The sequence below is a fragment of the Ctenopharyngodon idella genome, chromosome 3 (assembly GCF_019924925.1).
Source record: "Ctenopharyngodon idella isolate HZGC_01 chromosome 3, HZGC01, whole genome shotgun sequence".
Classification (NCBI taxonomy): domain Eukaryota; kingdom Metazoa; phylum Chordata; class Actinopteri; order Cypriniformes; family Xenocyprididae; genus Ctenopharyngodon; species Ctenopharyngodon idella.
In genome coordinates, this window is record NC_067222.1 from 50,219,477 (window position 1) to 50,240,763 (window position 21,287).

At 37.4% G+C, this 21,287-nt stretch overlaps 1 protein-coding gene across 2 annotated transcripts in view; it reads left to right on the forward strand.

Annotated features, from left to right (window-relative positions):
- LOC127508745 (NACHT, LRR and PYD domains-containing protein 3-like) overlaps window positions 1-21,287 on the forward strand; it is a 68,457-nt gene that overhangs the window by 6,797 nt on the left and 40,373 nt on the right. For both annotated transcript variants that reach the window (XM_051887087.1, XM_051887086.1), the window contains exons 2-9: window positions 284-373; window positions 449-586; window positions 3,551-3,598; window positions 4,431-6,210; window positions 6,377-6,541; window positions 10,191-10,364; window positions 10,460-10,633; window positions 10,727-10,897. In XM_051887087.1, coding sequence (XP_051743047.1) covers window positions 301-373; window positions 449-586; window positions 3,551-3,598; window positions 4,431-6,210; window positions 6,377-6,541; window positions 10,191-10,364; window positions 10,460-10,633; window positions 10,727-10,897 — 2,723 coding nt within the window. In that variant the 5' untranslated portion in view covers window positions 284-300. The remainder of the gene's footprint in view (window positions 1-283; window positions 374-448; window positions 587-3,550; window positions 3,599-4,430; window positions 6,211-6,376; window positions 6,542-10,190; window positions 10,365-10,459; window positions 10,634-10,726; window positions 10,898-21,287) is intronic.

Below are 21,287 nucleotides of genomic sequence, written 5' to 3' on the forward strand. Positions count from 1 at the left end.
GGATATTTCCCCAAAACATTTAGATAAGTTGAGATGTACAGACAATATTAATCATTATTCTCTAGTGTTTAAAGATTAAAAGGAAAATAAATGCTTTAACATAAGTCTATGACTAAGTAAAATCTCATAAGCTTGAGGAAATTAAAAATCATGTAATGATTGTAGAAGGATAATTATTCTTCACATTCTCCAACCCCTTCACATTTGGAAGCACCTTGTTTATTTTTGGAAAGTGTCTGGTAACAGTGGAGCAATTCAAAAGATTTTTCTTCATGTCCATCAGCAGTGAGTCAGTGAAGGATGATGGCATCTGTTGATCAGCATTGTGACACACTAGATGAGATGGAAGAAGACAAGCTGAAACACAAGGAAGGTAATGAAGAAAAGAATATCAGTAATGTTAAAGTTGTCATTTAGGAAATGTAATTAATCTCTGTCTCTATTACAGTCCAGATGAGCAGCAGCGCTCACCCTGGAGTCAGTGTTGATCTGAATGCTCAGACGGGAGCAACTGTAAATGCTCCTGTACTCGCTGGAAACACCATCACAGGCCCAGTGACCTTCATCATGAACCCTGCAGGAAACGGTACTATCACTACAGCTGTGCTCACTGAGACACATTAGCAGTCAGTTAATAGCTTGTTGAGTGAAATAATGCTCAGTGGTCCGTGTAACGCTTCCCAATTCAGTTTTAAGACCATACAATGCAAATGCAAAAATGAAAAATTGAAACCAGGCGTTCATTTTTCTTGTTTTTCGTGTACTTCTTTAATAGATACTTCTGCTAAATTATGACTTTAGAAACAATCATTTGAATAAATGAAATCTAACCGATTTTCTGTTTTTCCATTTTTTTGTCTTGTAATTTGTGCCGTGGGCTGTACCATTAGCACGGGGGTGTGGCCGCGGACTATCATTTCATTGATGTAACTGTTTTATTTACACTGCATGCACATTGAGGAGTAGTTTAAAAGACTGAACACAGAGGATGACATTTTTCACCCGAAGTGCTGTCATGTGCTATCATTTTTATTATTAATATAATAACTGCTAAAGGCAGTCTCGGACTGGCCATCGCGAGCAGCCAGGAAAAGTGAGATCCCGGTGGCCTGCCCAGCTTGTTTGTATTTACCTACTTATTCGTTATTACTTTTTATTTTTTATTACTTTATTCGTTATTTTATTTATATACCTTATACTCTTGGTCAGGGGGATGCATTTACTTGGAACTGTACAACCACGAGATCCCAGTTCATTTTCAGTGGGATAGACAGCAGACGGAGGGCAGCTCGAGCAGCGATAGCCAAGGCCTTCACGTCAATACAGCATGAAAGATAAAAAGACTACCAAAAATTGAGCATAATTGTTTTTTAATTGTGTTAGGTTTTTAGCTCTCGTTTGTAATACAATATTTAACAGTAAAGATGCAGATGTTTTCTCTAGCGGGCAATGTTCGTTACCATGGCAACCGCTTGAGCTTCCGCACGTCACATGCTTCTCGTTCGCTTAAAATGCCCTTAAATCTAGCAGAACTGTTCATTACAGCAGAGTTCGCAGGAGATTAGGCAAATCGGATACATCTATAGTGCTGCAAGTCAAGAGTACTATGGTTTATTTATTTTTAATTATTAATTTAATAAATAAATACAAATAGGCCTATTTTGATTTGGCACATTGCCTATCTTGTTTATAGCTATTTATTGACTTATTTCATTACTTTATTTAATGCAATGCCTGTGGTGTACCCAAATGATTACTGCGGGAATCCAAAATTCGATAATGAACCGAAATCGTATAGTGCTCTTGACTTGCAGCACGAGTAGCTATATGAAATATTACAAACGAGAGATAAAAACCTAAAAAAAAAAAATTTAATGATGCTTTTTTTTTTTTTTTTTTGTATATTTTCGCTTGGTAGTCTTTTTATCTTTCATGCTATAGGATCTTGGCAAGCGCTGCTGCTCGCGAGCTGCCCTCCGTCTATCTGTCCCACTGAAAATGAACTGGGATGCATCCCCCTGACCAAGAGTAGGCTATATTAATAAAAAGTAATGACGAATAAGTACGTAAATACAAACAAGCTGGGCAATGTGGCAAATCAGCCAGATCACCGGGATTTCTTTTTCTTTTCTGCTCGCGATGGTCAGTCTGCCTTACACTGGCGTGCACCTATGAGCCCCTTTGATCGCGAAAGTGAAAGTGCCCTTTGCGGTCGCATCGCGGTGCCCCCGCGTTCCCATTTAGCAGAGTTATTATATTAAAAAAAAAATAAAAAAAAGATAGCACATGATAGGACTTCAGGGGAAAAATGTCATCCTCTGTGTTCAGTCTTTTAAACTACTCCTCAACGTGCATGCAGTGTAAATAAAGCAGTTACATCAATGAAATGATAGTAGTCCGCGGCCACACCCCCATGCTAATGGTACAGCCCACGGCGCAAATTACAAGACAAAAAATGGAAAAAATAGAAAATCGGTTAGATTTCATTTATTCAAATAATTGTTTCCAAAGTCATAATTTAGCAAAAGTAAAATTGAAAAAAAGGGAAAAATTGGCAAATATCGACTGATGATGTAACCGAAAAACAAGAAAAATGAACGCCTGGTTTCAGTTTTTCATTTTTGCATTTGCATTGTATGGTCTGAAAACTGAATTGTGAAGCGTTACACGGACCCTCAGTGACTGTGAATCCTTTTCCTATAAAGGTCATGTAAGAATTAGATTTCTCTTACACTTCAGTTAAGATTCAGTCCCTCTCAGTTATAAATGGTTGGTGGCTGTGGGAATAATCATCACACGAACAGAGTTATGTCACAAATCTTCAATCTTTATTGAGCAGTTTACACAATTTATACTTTCCATAGACAATGTATCTATAAAATGAATCATTTCATAGTTTGAAATTACAAATGGAACATAACCTTGAACAAAGAAAAACAGGAACAAGGTGGCTAGAAATAAGAGGAAAAGAAACATATCACTTGAAAAACAACTCCTTACAAAAAATACAAAAGAAGCTATGTGACATTTTGTCACTTATGCATATTCTCTATGGGGACTGACACTGTTATAGGCGTATGCTGAAAGATGAGGCGAGCACGGAGATCCACAATAACAACGGGGTTTATTCACAATAACCGGAACACAGCAACAACATACACCTCTAAGCAAACAAGAGAACAGGCAAGGAGTGCAGGGAAAGTGTCCAACTAAAAGGGAGTGCTGACAAGGAACAACAGGTGCAGGGAATCCGGGGAGATGGCGGGAAGACTGATGAGGGAAGTGAAGACAGGTGTGCAGAACAGGAGGATGCTGGGAACTGGAGTTCGGGAAGGCGTGAATGTAACAGACATAAAGGAAGTGAATGGTGACTTATATTACATTCAGGAAGAGAATAAAAGGGAGGGCTGTAGGAGGCCTCTAAATCTCACAGTTCATTTTAAGGTCATATTGTTCACAGGCAGACATACTTTAGCTACAGAATTTTCTTTTGTGTATCTGTAAAAAATTATATATTTTTTTATTTTCCTCCTTTTCTTTCTCCTCACAGAGCCACAAAATATTACAGAGACAGCAGAGAAACACAGAGAAGAGCAAGGTACCATCTTAACAGTCATATTCTCTTAAGGCTAGTTTACACTGCACCATCAGATGTCGACCAACACCGATAGACTGATATTGTCAGATAGGTCTTTTCCCTGTTGGCATATGTTAGTGTTAGTCAGTGTTTGTTTTTACCTACAGAACATGTTCATTCACTGTTTGTCAGGAGCAGGAATGTGATCTGGTGATTGATCAGCGTCAGTTTGTGCAGTGTGAACTAGCCTTTTTAAAGTGTTTCAGAAGTGATTTAAACATGTCAGATGTATTTTGAATTTGGACACTAGCCCAGGGGCCTAATGTATAGAAAATCTGTGTTTCATCCTAAATGTCTGTGTACACAGAAAACTTATTCTCTTCATAAATCAGAGTCAGTGTAAGATTATTTATGACTTTTTAAATCTAAATGCTGCCATGAACTAACTAGACAGCACCACTGACCTTTTCAACAGCCAAATACTCCAGTCAACCACCGGATGTGACTGCCAATGACCATGACCATATACCTTACATACAAGAACTAGAGCATTCACTGCCAGATGTTCCTCGAACCCTATCCTCTGTACTGAGTTTACAAATTAGGCATTAAAAAAGTATATATGCCTGGATGACAGTTCTGATTTGAATGAGTGTAATATATTTATCAAAATGTAGTCAATTAAATGGAAGATCTTAGGCCTCTGAGCTGTAATACTTTCAACAGTAATTTAATTACAATATGTTGAATGAATTCTGATCAGATCATGCTGATGTGAAAGCTTTGACATGTTTCTTTTTAAAATAAAATATGTTTTTGCTTTTTATTTACTTACACCAATCTTTTATAACAGAGGATTTGATTCTGCAAAAATTCTTGGGAACTCACAAAACAGACATGAAGAAGAGAGCACAGTGTATTTTTGAAGGCAAGAAAGAAAATGAAGCACATCTCAAGGCTGTTTACACAAAACTGTTCATCACAGAGGGAGATATGAAAGATGTCAATCAGGAACATGAGATTCTGAAGATTGATGATGCTTTCAAGAACAAAAAAACACAGGACAAACCAATCAAATGCAATGATATATTTACTGAACTGCGGAAAAACAATGAGGAAAAGATTGTGCTGACCAAGGGAGTCGCTGGCATTGGAAAAACTGTCTCTGTGAACAAGTTCATCCTGGACTGGGCAGAGGAAACAGCCAATCAGGATATACAATGTGTGTTCCTGCTTTCATTCCGAGAAATTAACAGCATTAAAGACAGAGAGTTCAATCTCCATGAGTTTCTGCTGAAATTTTATCCTCAATTGAAGGACCTGGAAAAATCAAAGTTATATAAGAAATGCAAACTTGTGTTTATATTTGATGGACTTGATGAGAGTCGCCTGCATTTGAATTTTGAAAGCGGAATATTGAACAATGTTGAGGAAAGATCATCTGCAGATGTGCTGTTCACAAGTCTGGTCAAGGGGATTCTGCTTCCATCAGCTCTCGTCTGGGTGACCTCACGACCAGCAGCAGCCAATCAGATCCCTCCTCAGTATGTGGGTTTGTCCACAGAGGTGCAAGGATTCACTGACCAACAGAAGGAAGAGTACTTCAGAAAGAGAATCACAGATGAGACTCAGGCCTCCAGAATCATCTCTCACATTAAGATGTCTCGTAGTCTCTACATCATGTGCCACATTCCTGTGTTCTGCTGGATCACTGCCACAGTACTTCAGAATATTCTTAAGAACAATACTAAGAACATCAGCACAACACTTACTGAAATGTACATTCATTTCCTGCTGATACAGATGAATATGAAGAGCCAGAAATATGACAGAAAAACAGTGAGACAACGTACAAAGCTCTTACAGTCAAATAAAGAAATGATTTTGAAGTTAGCCAAGCTAGCGTTTGAACAGTTGAAGGAGGAAAACATTGTGTTCTATGAGGAAGATCTGGAAGCATGTGGTATTGACATGAGTGAAGACACCGAGTTCACAGGAATGATCGCTGAGATCTTTAAGCAGGAAGATGGACTTCATGAAGAAAAGGTCTTCTGCTTTGTGCATCTGAGTGTTCAAGAGTTTCTCGCTGCAGTGCATGTGTTCCTCTGTTACCTGAACAAGAACATGCAGGAGCTTCAATTTTTCTTTGAGAAGCCAAAAGAAAACTTCACATTACAGGAGCTACTAAAGAAGGCTGTTGATATAGCAATGCAGAGTGAGAGAGGACATCTGGACCTGTTCCTGCGGTTTCTGATGGGCATTTCACTGGAATCTAGTCAAAACCTGCTCAAAGGCCTGATCTCACACACTGAAGACACCAAAGAGAGCATCACACAAACAACTAAATATATTAAACAAGTACAAGAATGGTACTCTACCTCAGATGAAACTTCAGTCAACCTATTCTACTGCTTACTTGAGCTGAAGGATCATTCATTATATGAGGAACTCCAGAGATACCTCAGTTCAGATGAGCATCCAGGAAGAGAACTCTCATCTTCAATGTGCACAGTGCTGACCTACATACTGCTGATGTCAGAGAAGGTGCTGGATGAGTTCAACCCAAAGAGGTTCACGTCATCTTCGAACTACAAGAGACTCGTTCCCGCTGTGAGATGCTGCAGAAAAGCCCTGTGAGTAATTTCACTGATCGCTGTTTAAAGGTTTTATTATATCACTAAACAACTTAATGTAAAAATACTGAATAATAAAATATTTGTCTGTTCTGTTTATGAAGGATACAATATGTTATTGGAAAATCATCAGAAAATAATCTGGTTAAACGTTCTGTTTTGGCAGATTTGATGGCTGTGGTCTTGACCAAACTTGCTATGAAACTGTATCTTCAGTTCTACAATCATCAAACTCCCATCTGAGAGAGTTGGACCTGAGCAACAATCACTTGAAGAATTCAGGAGTGAAGCTGCTTTCTGATGGACTGAACTGTAAACTGAACATACTGAGGTTTGACATTCACACTCACTCATTTTCTATGTTCAAATATGTGGACAAATATCATTTCATAACTATGACTAGCACATATTTTCTCCTGTCTATATTGTAGTATGAATGTATCAGTGGCGTTTTCTCCAAGCACACAAGGCAGACAACCTGATTTCGGTTTTCACAAAAAGAACATGCATGAATGAGTGTAGGATATGCTTGATGTTAAACAGAGTTGTCAAGCACAATAAGCCACAGAAAAGATCTCAATACATTACTAGTGCTGACTGACACACACCTGGAGCGCGTGCACAGAAAGACTCCTGTCTCAGACAGCATGACATTTGAAATTCAGTTCTCTTTAGTGTATTCTGTTTGAATGGTTAGATACACAGAATTATTTCAAAATATCTGCCTTGAGGAATATTCATGTAAATATAGTCAGTTATGTCTTAAGTGAACGCAAAGAGTTGGGGGTAAATCTGATGTGTAACTATAATGATTGAAACTCAGAAACGAGGGAGAGCTGGATCCAAACGCAGAGTAAGATTTAATAAAAATAAGAGTCAAAATAAAACAAAAACACCAGTAAAAACAAGTGAAACTGAACACCAGGAGCAGAACTGAGAACGCCAACAAAAAAACCCATACAAGGACATACCTTACCAAGAACACAGGAAACACTGGGCTAATAAAACAAACCTGGAAACAATCAGGGAACTAATCAACAAGAAAAAAATACAAAAGGACTACAAATGAAACAGGAAACGGGAACAAAACAGGGGAGAATGCAACCTAAAAGTCCAAATAACAAAAACACATGGTACAAAAAAACGTGAATGCGTAACAGTAACATTATATTAGATCATTGCATTAGATTGTAATATGCTAATCCTGCTGCTGTCTGTCTCACTGATGTTAATCAAACAACAAAAGATAAGAGGGAATCACTCACTGCTCTTGACTGAATAACTTTTTTCAGCTTTAATAATAATTAATTAATTTATAATTAATACACTGAAGACTATGCAGTGACTATTTTTACATTGATAATTTAATTTCTGTATCATTTCTTAAATAGATATAAAACGAAAAAAGCTAAAAACAATTTCATTGTTAATTTCATGTTTCTTTCTTATATTGTATTTGTTCTACTATTTGTTAATGCATTTTTAAACTATATTGTGATTATTAATATAATAATTATTATTAACCCCCTCGGGTCGGCGGTTGCGCCGGCAATACCACCTTGCTTTTTTTCTTATCAGTATGAAAGAGACTCAAAATACTCCGTCAATTTTGCACATACAATTAAGAGTTATACACCATTTTAATCTGTGAAATATCTTATTTTGTGTACACTCAGAGTAAAAACAAAATGTTGTGCTTTTTGCAAAATAAAGAAAACTAACATGATGCGTGATCTACCGTCTCCCTCTGAACGAAGTCCAATCTGATAGTTTTCAGAAAATGAACTGTAACATAGTGAATACTAATGACACAAAAATGAGACTTATGTCTAAAGAAACGTTGAAATGTCAGATTTTAAATCGTGTAAGTCAAATTGAAAACAAATATTCTTGGTTTATGTAAACTGTATGAAAAGAAAGCTATGTCAGACGTCCGTGAGTCAGCTCATTATCCACTAATGCGCCCATGCCCACAGAGCGAGCACTAATCAGACGCAAATTCTGAGGCAATACATGTATACATCATCGCAATTGTGTATTTATTATCTTCAAAAGTGTCTATCTGCATGTTATAGCCATGGTTGGCGATCTCTGGAAGCCTCTGTTAGTTCCTGGAATGTCACATGGTATGCCTGTTCTTCTAACAAGACATTTGTGGACTAAATGTGCACAGAGCGCCCTCCGGCTGCAAGAATGAATTGAAAACACAGTATCCAGCGCTCATAGTGATGACAATAAATATTGAATAAATATTACTCCTCTGTATAGAAAATTGACATAAACATATGAGAATCCATCTATATTTCTCCAAATGTGCATGCTTTTAAGCTAAAAGCCCTGATGGATGTTGTTTTGTCAAAGGTAACGACTCCGTTTTTCATATTCATAACTCCTGTCGCATAGGCTATTAACAAAATACGGTCACTATAAGAGTAAAACAGAGGTCAAAATGTGAAGCTTGAGTCTTATATCTTTTTAATGATGTATAGTTTGTCAACTGCATATTAACATTTAGGCTATATAATATAACAAATATAATAACCTATATGAAATGCCATAGAGGTAACATGAATGTTCAGACGCTTTGCATCACAGAAATACATTATATTTTAAAGTATATTAAAATAGAAAACCATTATTTGGTTTGAGACTTGAGACTTCTTTTAAAAACATTATAATAGTAATGCGTCCAATCTTTTGACTGGTACTGTAATTTAAACTATAATAGGCCTATATAAAATTTTCTTCACATGATGTGCAATAATACGTGCATGCATGAGATCACAAAAATCATTGTTTTTTTAATAATAGCTGATATAATCCTGTTATCAGCATGATCACAGAGCATGTTTTCACATAGCCTACCTGACTGAAAGGGCTCATTATGCGGGTCATTATGCAGGTCATTATGCAGGTCTTTGTCTTCTCAGGTGTGAATCACAGCATTATTCATGAAGATTCACGCCTCCATGCATACTGTTTCTTGACAAAAAGTGTCTTACAAAGTTTAAATCAATATATTGTTTTATATAAACGAGTAGGCAGGATAATTTTTACATCATTTTGAAACAAAAACTCTAGTCTACAACCTCCAATACCCAGAAGTCTTTTGTATTTATTTTTTGGCCTTATTTCAGTGACTTAAGTTTTTTGTTTTTTCAATAACCACGCATAAACGTTATTCGTTCAAAAATACAAACATGTACATACATGTTCCTCACATATTATGGTAGCCTAGTTCGTGCTGAATACAGTGTAATGACACCTTTTCCATTAAGATGTTTATGAACAACTGAAAAAAGCACAAATGTCAGGGCATGTCAAAACTTCCCCAGGGCCCCAAAAATCCTCAGACCCCAGAGGGTTAATCAAAGAATTGGAGGAAAAGATGTATTGTGAATTGCTTTATAATCGAATCATTACCCTCTGAATCGTAATCAAATCACGAGGCAAGTAAAGACTGACCCTTACATTGGAAAACCTGTAATTTTTTGTAATTCAGTTTTCTAATTACAGTTATTTCCAATGAAATAATACCCACATTTCCTGTTTTCATTAAGTGATTCTTATGAACAGTTTGTTTCAATGAACTGTTTCATGTCATAATAACAATTTAAAACATGTTTCCTTTCTTTGTGCATTTGATTATTACAGTAACTTTATTTTCATCAGTCAAATCCTCTGCATACCATGCTCCGAGGATCATATTTTTCCCAGTTCTTGCCTCATTTTAGTAAGACAGATTCAGTGTGTTGATAACTTGAGAACCGCTGTGACTGGACCATTGAGTCAGTGAGTTGAACTGTATCAGTTGCATTCATGTACAATTTGCTGCAGTTTTGAGCACAAATGCACAGATGAGTTATAAACTTAATGGATAAAGTCTCATTACACTGAATTCAGCACAAACATGCAGTTCAGATTATAAACCCTTCCTGATAAACACATTGATATCACTGCTTGTTTTGTTCTCTACACAGGCTATGTGGGTGTCATCTCACTGGTCAGTCCTGTGAAAGTTTGTCTTCAGCTTTACAGTCATCAAACTCTGTCCTGAGAGAACTGGACCTGAGTAACAATGACCTGCAGAATTCCGGATTGAAGCTTCTTTCTGATGGACTGAAGAGTCCAAACTGTAATCTGCTGATACTGAGGTATTTAAGAACATATAAGAGATCATTTACAGTCAGCCGGTCATAGTGTTTGTAGATGATCTGACTGTTAATGTGTGTATTCTGCTCTCTTTCAGCCTTACTCACTGTAATCTCACTGATCAGTCTTGTGAGAGTTTTTCATCAGTTCTACAATCCTCAAGCTCTGTCCTGAAACAGCTGGACCTGAGTAACAATGACCTGCAGGATTCTGGAGTGAAGCTTCTTTCTGATGGACTGAAGAGTCCAAACTGTCAGCTGCAGATACTGAGGTATATAAAAACATATAAGAGATCATTTACAGTCAGCCGGTCATAGTGTTTATAGATTATCTGACTGTTGATGTGTGTATTCTGCTCTTTCAGCCTTACTCGCTGTAATCTCACTGTTCAGTCTTGTGAGAGTTTTTCATCGGTTCTGCAGCACTCAAACTGTGTCCTGAGAGAACTGGACCTGAGTAACAATGACCTGCACAATTCTGGACTGAAGCTTCTTTCTGATGGACTGAAGAGAAACTGTAAGCTGGACATTTTGAGGTAAATGGTTTTTCTTAATTAACAAAATTTTACCACCATACAGTTTTTCTGAATCGATTTGACACATTTGTCTAAACTTAGGTCACTGTTCTGCAAACAGTTAACACAGTGATTGGAACACTTTGTAATGAGTGAAATGTAAAGGCCAAGTATGATAACCATACTTCACATTTGCCCTCTGCATTTTAACCCATCCAAGTTAGTGCACAGTTAGCAGGTTCTCTGTGTGTCAGTGTGGGTTTCCTCCAGGTACTCCATTTTTCCACCACAGTTCAAAGACATGAAGCAGAGGTAAATTAGCGATACTCAAGTTGTCTGTGTGTGAGCCCGGTGATGGACTGTCCATCCATTCAGGGTGTTTTGAACGTTCAGAAAATATTAAAAAATAACATTTTCATAACATTTCTAAAATGATAGAATGGAATGTTCCTCTAACGTTCACATAAACCAAGGACAAAAAATGTTCTTAATACGTTAAAAAAACTGGAAGTTTTCAACGTTTAAAAAACATTAAGAAATAATGATTTCATAACTTAATGAGAATGTTAGCAAAACATTCTAAGAACATATTTTTGTTAGCTGGGATACTGCTGCTTAGCAGATTCTATAAATGCAGTAGCCACAGAGGCTCAAAGAGAGCCTAAAGACTTGACAACACTGCTAGAAAAAGCAGGGGCCTCACAGGCATAATGCACTTTGTAGGGAACAGCACATTCCAGGGCCCAGTTTATGGCCGGGACAAAGGTTTGCTATATTTTGTTTGGATCTTGCTGGACTAACACAAACTGTCCAACACCATCAGAAAAAAATGCAAGGACAATATCCAGACACCTCTTAGAGGGCAAGAAGACCACCTCTGGTACCAAGCCCAGGAAGGACAGGAGTTCTCATTGGTCCACATGCAATTTCTGCCCCGACCTATCTTCAGATGTGGCCATTAAGAATGCGCATCACAGGGAAAAGGATCCCATGACCTGCCGCAGCAAGACGTGGCTTGTAGTAAAGTTCTCTGACACATGAAGTACATTACCAGTAGGGGCAGTCGTGTTTCATTCTCAGTTATAGCATGAACCTCCAATAATATGCAACGGATGTTTTAACCTCTCTCAGGCGCGTATTGACAGCAAGTGCCAGAGCTCATAAATGTGTGAGAACCATCCAAACATCAGAAAAATATTTGTGTACCAACAGTGTTTAGCTCACAAGTTATTTTTATTGGAAATTCGAATCCGTGAATATGCGGCCAACTTTACTTAAGTCACGTACTATACATGAGCGACCCAGAAAAAACATGAAAAAAACTTGTGCTGAGTGACACGAAAAAAAACCTTGTTCTGAATGACAAGGAAAAAAACAAAGCCTTCTTGCTTCTTATTTGCTCTGAAGTTTACAAAAAAAGATGAGGATTCATTCATTGCAGGAGAGTGACAGATGAAAGATCTATTGTAAGATGAAAACACATGATTGATGTTTGCTTCAGCATTGGATATCATATTTATTTTTAGGCTAACTTTTTATACATGTAGGGGTGTGTTCAGGTTGATTGGGACACTTTTTCCAATTCATCTCAATGAATTCACCCTAATTCTCTGTTGCATTTCGTCTTTTAGCACGCATGTGCAGGCATCTTTAAATTTGAACAAAATAACAATAGTAATAATAATAATAATAATAATAATAATGATTAAAGCTGCAAGCAGCATTTACCGGGGTTCAAGCATTTAAGGCCTTTAAGCACATATGCGTAAAAAGATATTAAGTTTTATTTAGCAAGGATGTAATCACATGTAATCATAGAGGAACAGCTATGATGTATGCTAAAACAAAGAAAGAAAAGGCTTAAACAATAATACTTGATACACACTAAGCATGCTTACACACACACACACACACACACACACAGAGACACGCACATAACACACAGACACAGATATTTTCTTGTAGATTCAGTATTTGAAATACATGATGGATACAGATGTTTTTTGCAAATCTGAGTAAAACATAATTCAGGTTTCATTTTATTCAATGTGGCACAACTGTTAAAACTAATACTCTAATGGAAATGTAGTGATGAATTTAGAAAAAAAAATTATAGTAAATGTTAAAATAATGATTTTATTAAGTTTAAATAGATATTATAAATAAATTGACAAATTACTATTGCAAACAGCAGGTGGCAGCAGAGGACCTCTTATTGGCTCACTTTCATTTTAAAAGTGTCTGTTTAGTGTTAAGTTTATTTTCCATGTTAACTCCGTTAATTAAACGTGCTTACACACATTTTGTTGCAGATATGGATATTTGAAATCAATAATAGGTAAGAAAATGCTTATTCCAGGTTTCCCCTCTAAAAATCATAATTTTCAGGTCTCAATGTAATTGTTATATTATTGCAAAAACATGACAAATGAACAAATGAAGTGGTAAACCTTGACAAAATGTGATTTGTAATGTTATTATAAGGATGTATATAGTTTAAAACAGATTTTAAATGACAACCTTGAAACCTTAAACTATATTAATTGCCTTTTGCTGCCATCTGGTGGCACTAAATGACAGTGTCAGGCAATTTACTATAGAAAAAAATATGGTTTTTAAAGGTTTTTTGACAGTTATAGCGCCAACTATTGCCTGATCCTGGTCCTCAGAGTGTGTCCATACATATGTGTGCCAATTTTGGTAAAAATATCTCATTTTGTTTTGAAGTTATAGACACTTATATATACAAGAGCATAAAAAATTACCCATGAGAGACTTTGATTGGATTTTTTTGACATTTGGGCTTTAACGTCTAGTAAACAAGCTTAGGTTTCGTGTTTCCTACGCTGGTTTCGTCTCAATAGGACTTAAGGTTTTGAAGATATTTGCAAAAGTTTTATAAGCGCTGAATCACAACGTTGCAGAAACCATAAGGCGAAACCTAACAAGTTTGGTATCGTTGGACACGGCAAGGATTCAGGAGTCTAAAGACGTGACTCCAGTGAAAACAAGTCGACCACACCCAAAGTTATATACATTTTCAGCCAAAACAGGCAATTTACCATTGAAAATATATGTTTTTTTATAGCTTTTTGACAGTTATAGCGCCACCTATGGTCCGATCGCCATAAAAATTGGCATGCTTCGTTTGAGTCATATGCTGCATGTGCTTACTTAATTTTGTGAAGTTCTGAGTTTTCTTTTAGGATTTATATGCTTTTGAGTATATATTTTGCCACACCGATTTTGTAAATGACCATGTTATAGCGACCCAAAGGGTAAAGGTCAACTTTTTTTTTTGATAATTATTGATCTAGAGAGTCCAGAGAATTGTCTTGCACTTGTTTTCTTCCGATCGGGCGAAAAACCTAGGTAGGTTTTTTACATATTTGCAAATAATTAATGAACGATTTGATTGACAGCATCTTCTGGCAAAGTTGTTCAGAATGAGGAGATCTATCAAATGATATGCATATTGTGTGGATCTGTGAAACACCACGTGATTACAGAGGCGTAAAACTTGTTAGTGCCAACTAGTGGCCGATTTCTTTCAAAATTCTTACAGACCTCTAGGACCATAAGTCGAACATGCCTACCAAGTTTCGTTCCGATCGACCTCCGTTAACCTTGTTGACAAAATTAAAAATGGCGGAAAATTTCCAGGCGGAAATGAAATCGGATATATACGTTTTGTTCGTCTTGAGCCAAGGATTACAAAGATGTAAGACACTTGAGTCTACGACAAATGTTCTATGAGTTATGAGCGATTTTCAACTTTTGATCGCTGTAGCGCCACCTATTGGCAGATTGGGGTCATAACTTCTGAGTTTCTCCCCAAATTGGGGTCTACCATCTGGCCAAGTTTCAAGTTTCTAGCACTTACAGTTTGGTCTGCACGATCAGTTTTAGATCTGGTATGCCAATTTTTTCGCCATTTTGAATTTTGTCCAAAACCTACTTTTGCGAACTAGTCCTAGGTTTTCCGCCCGATCGGAACCAAACCGGTGCAGAAATGTTCTGTGGAATCTGAATATCAATAATTATCAAATAAAAGTTGAAATTTGAATAGAAATTTTGAAACTCAAGAATGAAATGAGATATCTGCACCAAACTCGGAACATGTATATGGGCTCAATCTTTGGTCATGATAAAAAAATTGTGTCGATTGGACTCTAGGTGGCACTATAACAGGAAAAAAACATGAAAACGGCTGTAACCACCTGACCATTAGCCTGATTGACTTGAAAATTGGTATGCAGTGTCTTGGTCCAAGGTGACATGATAGTCTATGAGGACATTGGCGTATCTAAAAAAACATGGCCGCCAATGGCCAATAAATTTTGAGCACCTATTAGACAAGGTTATCAGAGGCCAATCGGAACGAAACTCAGTAGGCAAGTTCGACTCATGGTCCTAGAGGTCTGTAAGAATTTTGTAAGAAATCGGCCACTAGTTGGCACTAACGAGTTTTACGTCTCTGTAATCATGTGGTGTTTCACAGATCCACACAATATGCATGTCATTTGATAGACCTCCTCATTCTGAACAACTTTGTCTCAAGAACCAATGCTGTCAATCAAATTGTTCATTAATTATTCACGAATATGTTAAAAACCTACTTTTGCGAACTAGTCCTAGGTTTTTCGCCCGATCGGAACCAAACCAGTGCAGGACAATTCTCTGGATCAATAATTATAAAAAAAAGTTTAATTTTACCCTTAGGGTTGCTATAACAGGGTAATTTAGAAAACAAATATAAATCCTATAAATCCTAAACAGAAACTCAGAACTTCATGAAAATGGGTGAGCACATGCAGCATATCACTCTAAAGAAGCGTGCCGATTTTTATTGAGATCGGACCATAGTTGGCGCTATAACTGTTACAAAGCTGTAAAAAACATATTTTCAATGGCATATTGACTGTTTTGGCTGAAAATGTATGTAACTTTGGGTGTGTACAATTTATTTTCACAGGAGTCATGTTTTTAGACTCCTAAATCCTTGCCGAGTCCAACGATACCAAACTTGTTAGGTTCCGCCTTATGGTTTCCGCAACATTTTGATTCAGTGTTTCAAAGACGTTAGGAAACATGGAACCTAAGCTTGTTTACTAAATGTTAAAACTCAAATGTCAAAATTTTGATAGGAAATGGCAAAAAAAAAAAGTAATTTTTATGCTCTTATATATATGCCTATAACTTCAAAACAAAATGAGATATTTTCACCAAAATTGGCACATATTTATGGACACACACTGAGGACACCCAAAAAAATTGGTGGAGATCAGGCAATAGGTGGCACTATAATAGGTGGTTTTTAAATCCTTTAAAAACCATATTTTTCCTTAGTAAATTGCCTGAAACTGTCATTTGGTGCCACCAGATGGCAGTAGAAGGCCATTAATATAGTTCAAGGTTTCAAGGTTTTGTCATTTAAAATCCCTTTTAAGCTATATAAATCCTAATTATAACATTACTATTTACATTTTGTCAAGGTTTACCACTTCATTTGTTCATCTGATATATGTTTTTGCAATTATATAACATTACAATTACATTGAGACCTGAAAATGATGATTTTTAAAGGGAAACCTGGAATAAGCATTTTCTAACCTATCATTGATTTCAATTATCCATATCTGCAACAAAATGTGTGTGTACTCAGTAATATTGTTCTATAATTCATATTTAGACTAGAATTTCCATTTGAGTATTAGTTTTAACACATTATGAGTAAAATGAAACCTGAAAATTGTTATACTGAGATTTGCAGAAAACATTGTTACCCATCATGTATTTCAAACACTGAATCTACAAGAAAATGTGTGTCTGTGTTTGTGTGTTTGTAAACATGCTTAGTGTGTATCAAGTATTATTGTCTTTTATTTTTCTGTGTTTGTTTTAGCATATTTCATATCTGTTCCTCTATGATTTAAGTGGTTACATGCTTGCTAAATAATGTTAATTCTATTTTTAAAATGTAACATACTGTAATAATCATAAGCGTATTTAACAATCGGTTGAAGACAAATAATTGCAAAGTGTTTACAATTAATTTGGTCTGGCCTGTAGATACAGTTCAACTTTTGTTGTTCCATGCACCATTTCTGCGCCAGTTCCACAGGGGAAAGAAGGGTGGGCCACACTGTGTGTGTGTCCTCTGATGCCAGCAGCCAATCAGAGCACTCGAATGCACCAAATTGCAAACTCCTCCTCATCGGAAAGGGAGAAAGGTACCCTTTTAACAAACACTCCTTGTTCTGGATTTCAACTCTGTAAGGAGTGAGACATAAACGATATACCATTCTGAGTCTCAGGCCTGCGAAGGTGAGACTGAAACTGATACACTGTAACATTCTGAGCCTCTGGTTCGCCCAGAGAGACAACAACAGATTCCATGTTCTGAGCCTCCAGCCTGTGAGGAAAGAGACATTAATGAATACTACGTTCAGAGTTTTCATCCAACAAGATGGTAACAACTACAGCACATTCCAAGTCTCCAAGCCAGAGAGACAAAAGCGGATTGACCAGGTTCTGAGTGTCGGGCCTAGAGAGGCAGAAGACACACAGAGACATTTGCAACAAGGTTAAGCTCAGGCGAGCAAACCTTCGCTTCAAGGTACCTTCATCTGCGTGTTCCAGATTTTATGATTCTAGATTCCAGATGTTCCCCACCTTATTTTTTCAGTGAAACAGTTTATCTTTCCATAAGATAACATAACTCTTCCATAGCCACACCCAACTTAATCACTTGTATTTTATGTATCTTATGCACTTTATTCCTTTATCATTCATGGTATTCATTTAGTAGTTGTGTTATTCTTTTTTTTATCTTATGATAATAACACTTATTTTATTACACATCTGTCTTCATTTTGCTGATAATACAGAAGAGGCTCTACATACAGTGGGTATGGAAAGTATTCAGACCCCCTTAAATTTTTCACTCTTTGTTATTGCAGCCATTTGCTAAAATCATTTAAGTTCATTTTTTTTCCTCATTAATGCACACACAGCACCCCATATTGACAGAAAAACACAGAATTGTTGACATTTTTGCAGATTTATTAAAAAAGAAAAACTGAAATATCACATGGTCCTAAGTATTCAGACCCTTTGCTGTGACACTCATATATTTAACTCAGGTGCTGTCCATTTCTTCTGATCATCCTTGAGATGGTTCTACACCTTCATTTGAGTCCAGCTGTGTTTGGTTATACTGATAGGACTTGATTAGGAAAGCCACACACCTGTCTATATAAGACCTTACAGCTCACAGTGCATGTCAGAGCAAATGAGAATCATGAGGTCAAAGGAACTGCCTGAAGAGCTCAGAGACAGAATTGTGGCAAGGCACAGATCTGGGTTACAAAAAAATTTCTGCTGCACTTAAGGTTCCTAAGAGCACAGTGGCCTCCATAATCCTTAAATGGAAGACGTTTGGGACGACCAGAACCCTTCCTAGAGCTGGCCGTCCGGCCAAACTAAGCTATCGGGGGAGAAGAGCCTTGGTGAGAGAGGTAAAGAAGAACCCAAAGATCACTGTGGCTGAGCTCCAGAGATGCAGTCGGGAGATGGGAGAAAGTTGTAGAAAGTCAACCATCACTGCAGCCCTCCACCAGTCGGGGCTTTATGGCAGAGTGGCCCGGCGGAAGCCTCTCCTCAGTGCAAGACACATGAAAGCCCACATGGAGTTTGCTAAGATGGTGAGAAATAAGATTCTCTGGTCTGATGAGACCAAGATAGAACTTTTTGGCCTTAATTCTAAGCGGTATGTGTGGAGAAAACCAGGCACTGCTCATCACCTGTCCGATACAGTCCCAACAGTGAAGCATGGTGGTGGTAGCATCATGCTGTGGGGGTGTTTTTCAGCTGCAGGGACAGGACGACTGGTTGCAATCAAGGGAAAGATGAATGCGGCCAAGTACAGGGATATCCTGGACGAAAACCTTCTCCAGAGTGCTCAGGACCTCAGACTGGGCCGAAGGTTTACCTTCCAACAAGACAATGACCCTAAGCACACAGCTAAAATAATGAAGGAGTGGCTTCACAACAACTCTGTGACTGTTCTTGAATGGCCCAGCCAGAGCCCTGACTTAAACCCAATTGAGCATCTCTGGAGAGACCTAAAAATGGCTGTCCACCAACGTTTACCATCCAACCTGACAGAACTGGAGAGGATCTGCAAGGAGGAATGGCAGAGGATCCCCAAATCCAGGTCTGAAAAACTTGTTGCATCTTTCCCAAAAAGACTCATGGCTGTATTAGATCAAAAGGGTGCTTCTACTAAATACTGAGCAAAGGGTCTGAATACTTAGGACCATGTGATATTTCAGTTTTTCTTTTTTAATAAATCTGCAAAAATGTCAACAATTCTGTGTTTTTCTGTCAATATGGGGTGCTGTCTGTACATTAATGAGGAAAAAAAATGAACTTAAATGATTTTAGCAAATGGCTGCAATATAACAAAGAGTGAAAAATTTAAGGGGGTCTGAATACTTTCCGTACCCACTGTAATACGTAACACATAATATGGAAGTTAGCAATCTCACCAATCTTCCAGTTCAGCTCAAAATGTTCATTGAGGCGACCGCGAAGGGGCTCAAGCTGCTTCTGTTTTCATGACATATATAATCTGACCTGTGGTGACGTCATAGGCTGCCACCTGCCAATGTCAAGTTCATTGGGTGCGTCTCAATCAGCTCCCTAGTTCAGTAGTCAGGGCACTGATCTGTCTCAATCACAGAATCCTTCCAGGGCACTGAACCGTTCGCTCCCTAAAAAGTCCCACAATGCACCGTGAAAACCAGGGAGCATCGATGCTCATGCTGCCTTCACGAGCTATCGGAAATTTGATAATTCCCACTTCTGAAGTCGTGATAATAAGCTCAGCGCATTTAAGTTTTGAAATGGGAGGGCGTTCATGTGCAATTTTTACCTAAGAAACTTGTATTTACTATAATTCCGAGAGCATGTGAAGGCAGCATTACTATGCTCCCTTAATGGAAGTTCTGAAGCGCGAAACTCAAATCACATGAGCCAACTCCCTACACATAACGACGTGCGATGTTCTTAAAAATACAAACCATTATTATTATTAATTTATTATATTTTTATAGACAGGTAATGGAACAAAATCTAGCTAAAATTTATAATTTATTTACGGCTGAAATGTTGCACGTATTTGTAACAAGCAAAGAATTTATCATAATGTATTTTTATAACATTACAAGTAATGTCAGAAAGATATCAGCTCTGCTGTTGTTCATAAATACCAGTAGTGATGTTTTACAATGAGGACGCTGTCACGTTGCTGGAAACAGAGTCATAAGTGTTCCAATGTGTAGTGAACCAGCGTCCGTTACTGTCCTACCAGTGCCCACACTCGTGTACACGATATACAGATTCACAAGCTCGGGAGCTAGGGAGCTGATTGAGACACATCCACAGTGGTGTTTAGACTCACACCTCAGAAACCTGGAATGCCAGAGGCATTCCCCATAGTGACCCCTAGGGGACGCAGCACAAGTTCCCTTTCGAAAGGGAACTTTATTCAATTTTATTGCAATTAATTATTTTTTATTCGATTAACAGCACTAATTTAAATATTGAATTAAATGTATGTAGACTAATTGTGAATGCAGTGTAAATACAACCCCATTTCCAGAAAAGTTGGGACATTTTGTAAAATGCAATAAAATCAAAAATCTGTGGTTTGTTAATTTAAACTTTAAACTTTATTTAAACATTTAAAGGGGTGGTTCATTGCTATTTCACTTTTTTTAACTTTAGTTAGTGTGTAATGTTGCTGCTTGAGCATAAACAGTATCTGCAAAGTTACAGCACTGAAAGTCAATGCAAACGGAGATATGGTCTTTTAAAGTTATGGCAGTTTAATGCCTACAAAAACGACCGGTTTGGACTACAACAAGCTTCTTCCTGGGTTGGTGACATCATAAATCCTGCAATTAACAAAAACACTGCCCACGGGAACACGCAGAAAAGTGGGGGAGGCCATGTTGCGTGCATACAAGTCTTCTTCCTAGGGACGCTGGACTTCAGGAACAATTTTTTTTTTTTTTTTTTTTAATTTATGTTTAATTCTGTTCCTGACAATTATAATGCTAATTTAGCTGTCTGTGCTGGATTTGCACAAAGGCTATTACTGAAAGATGAAGCAGTTCCCACTTAAAAGCAGAAGCTGCTGTTTATGGGCCCCAACCTGTAAGTATGTTTTATTTTTTTATAAAGTTATATAGTTTCTGGGACGTAAACAAAGACCGGTTTGGCTTCTATTTCATACTTCTCCAACAAACGCCTACAAACACCAACAAACTTCTATGTAATCACACCAGCGAACTTCTGTTGGTGTTTGTTGGCATTTCTGTTATCAGTGTACAGCATTGTTTCA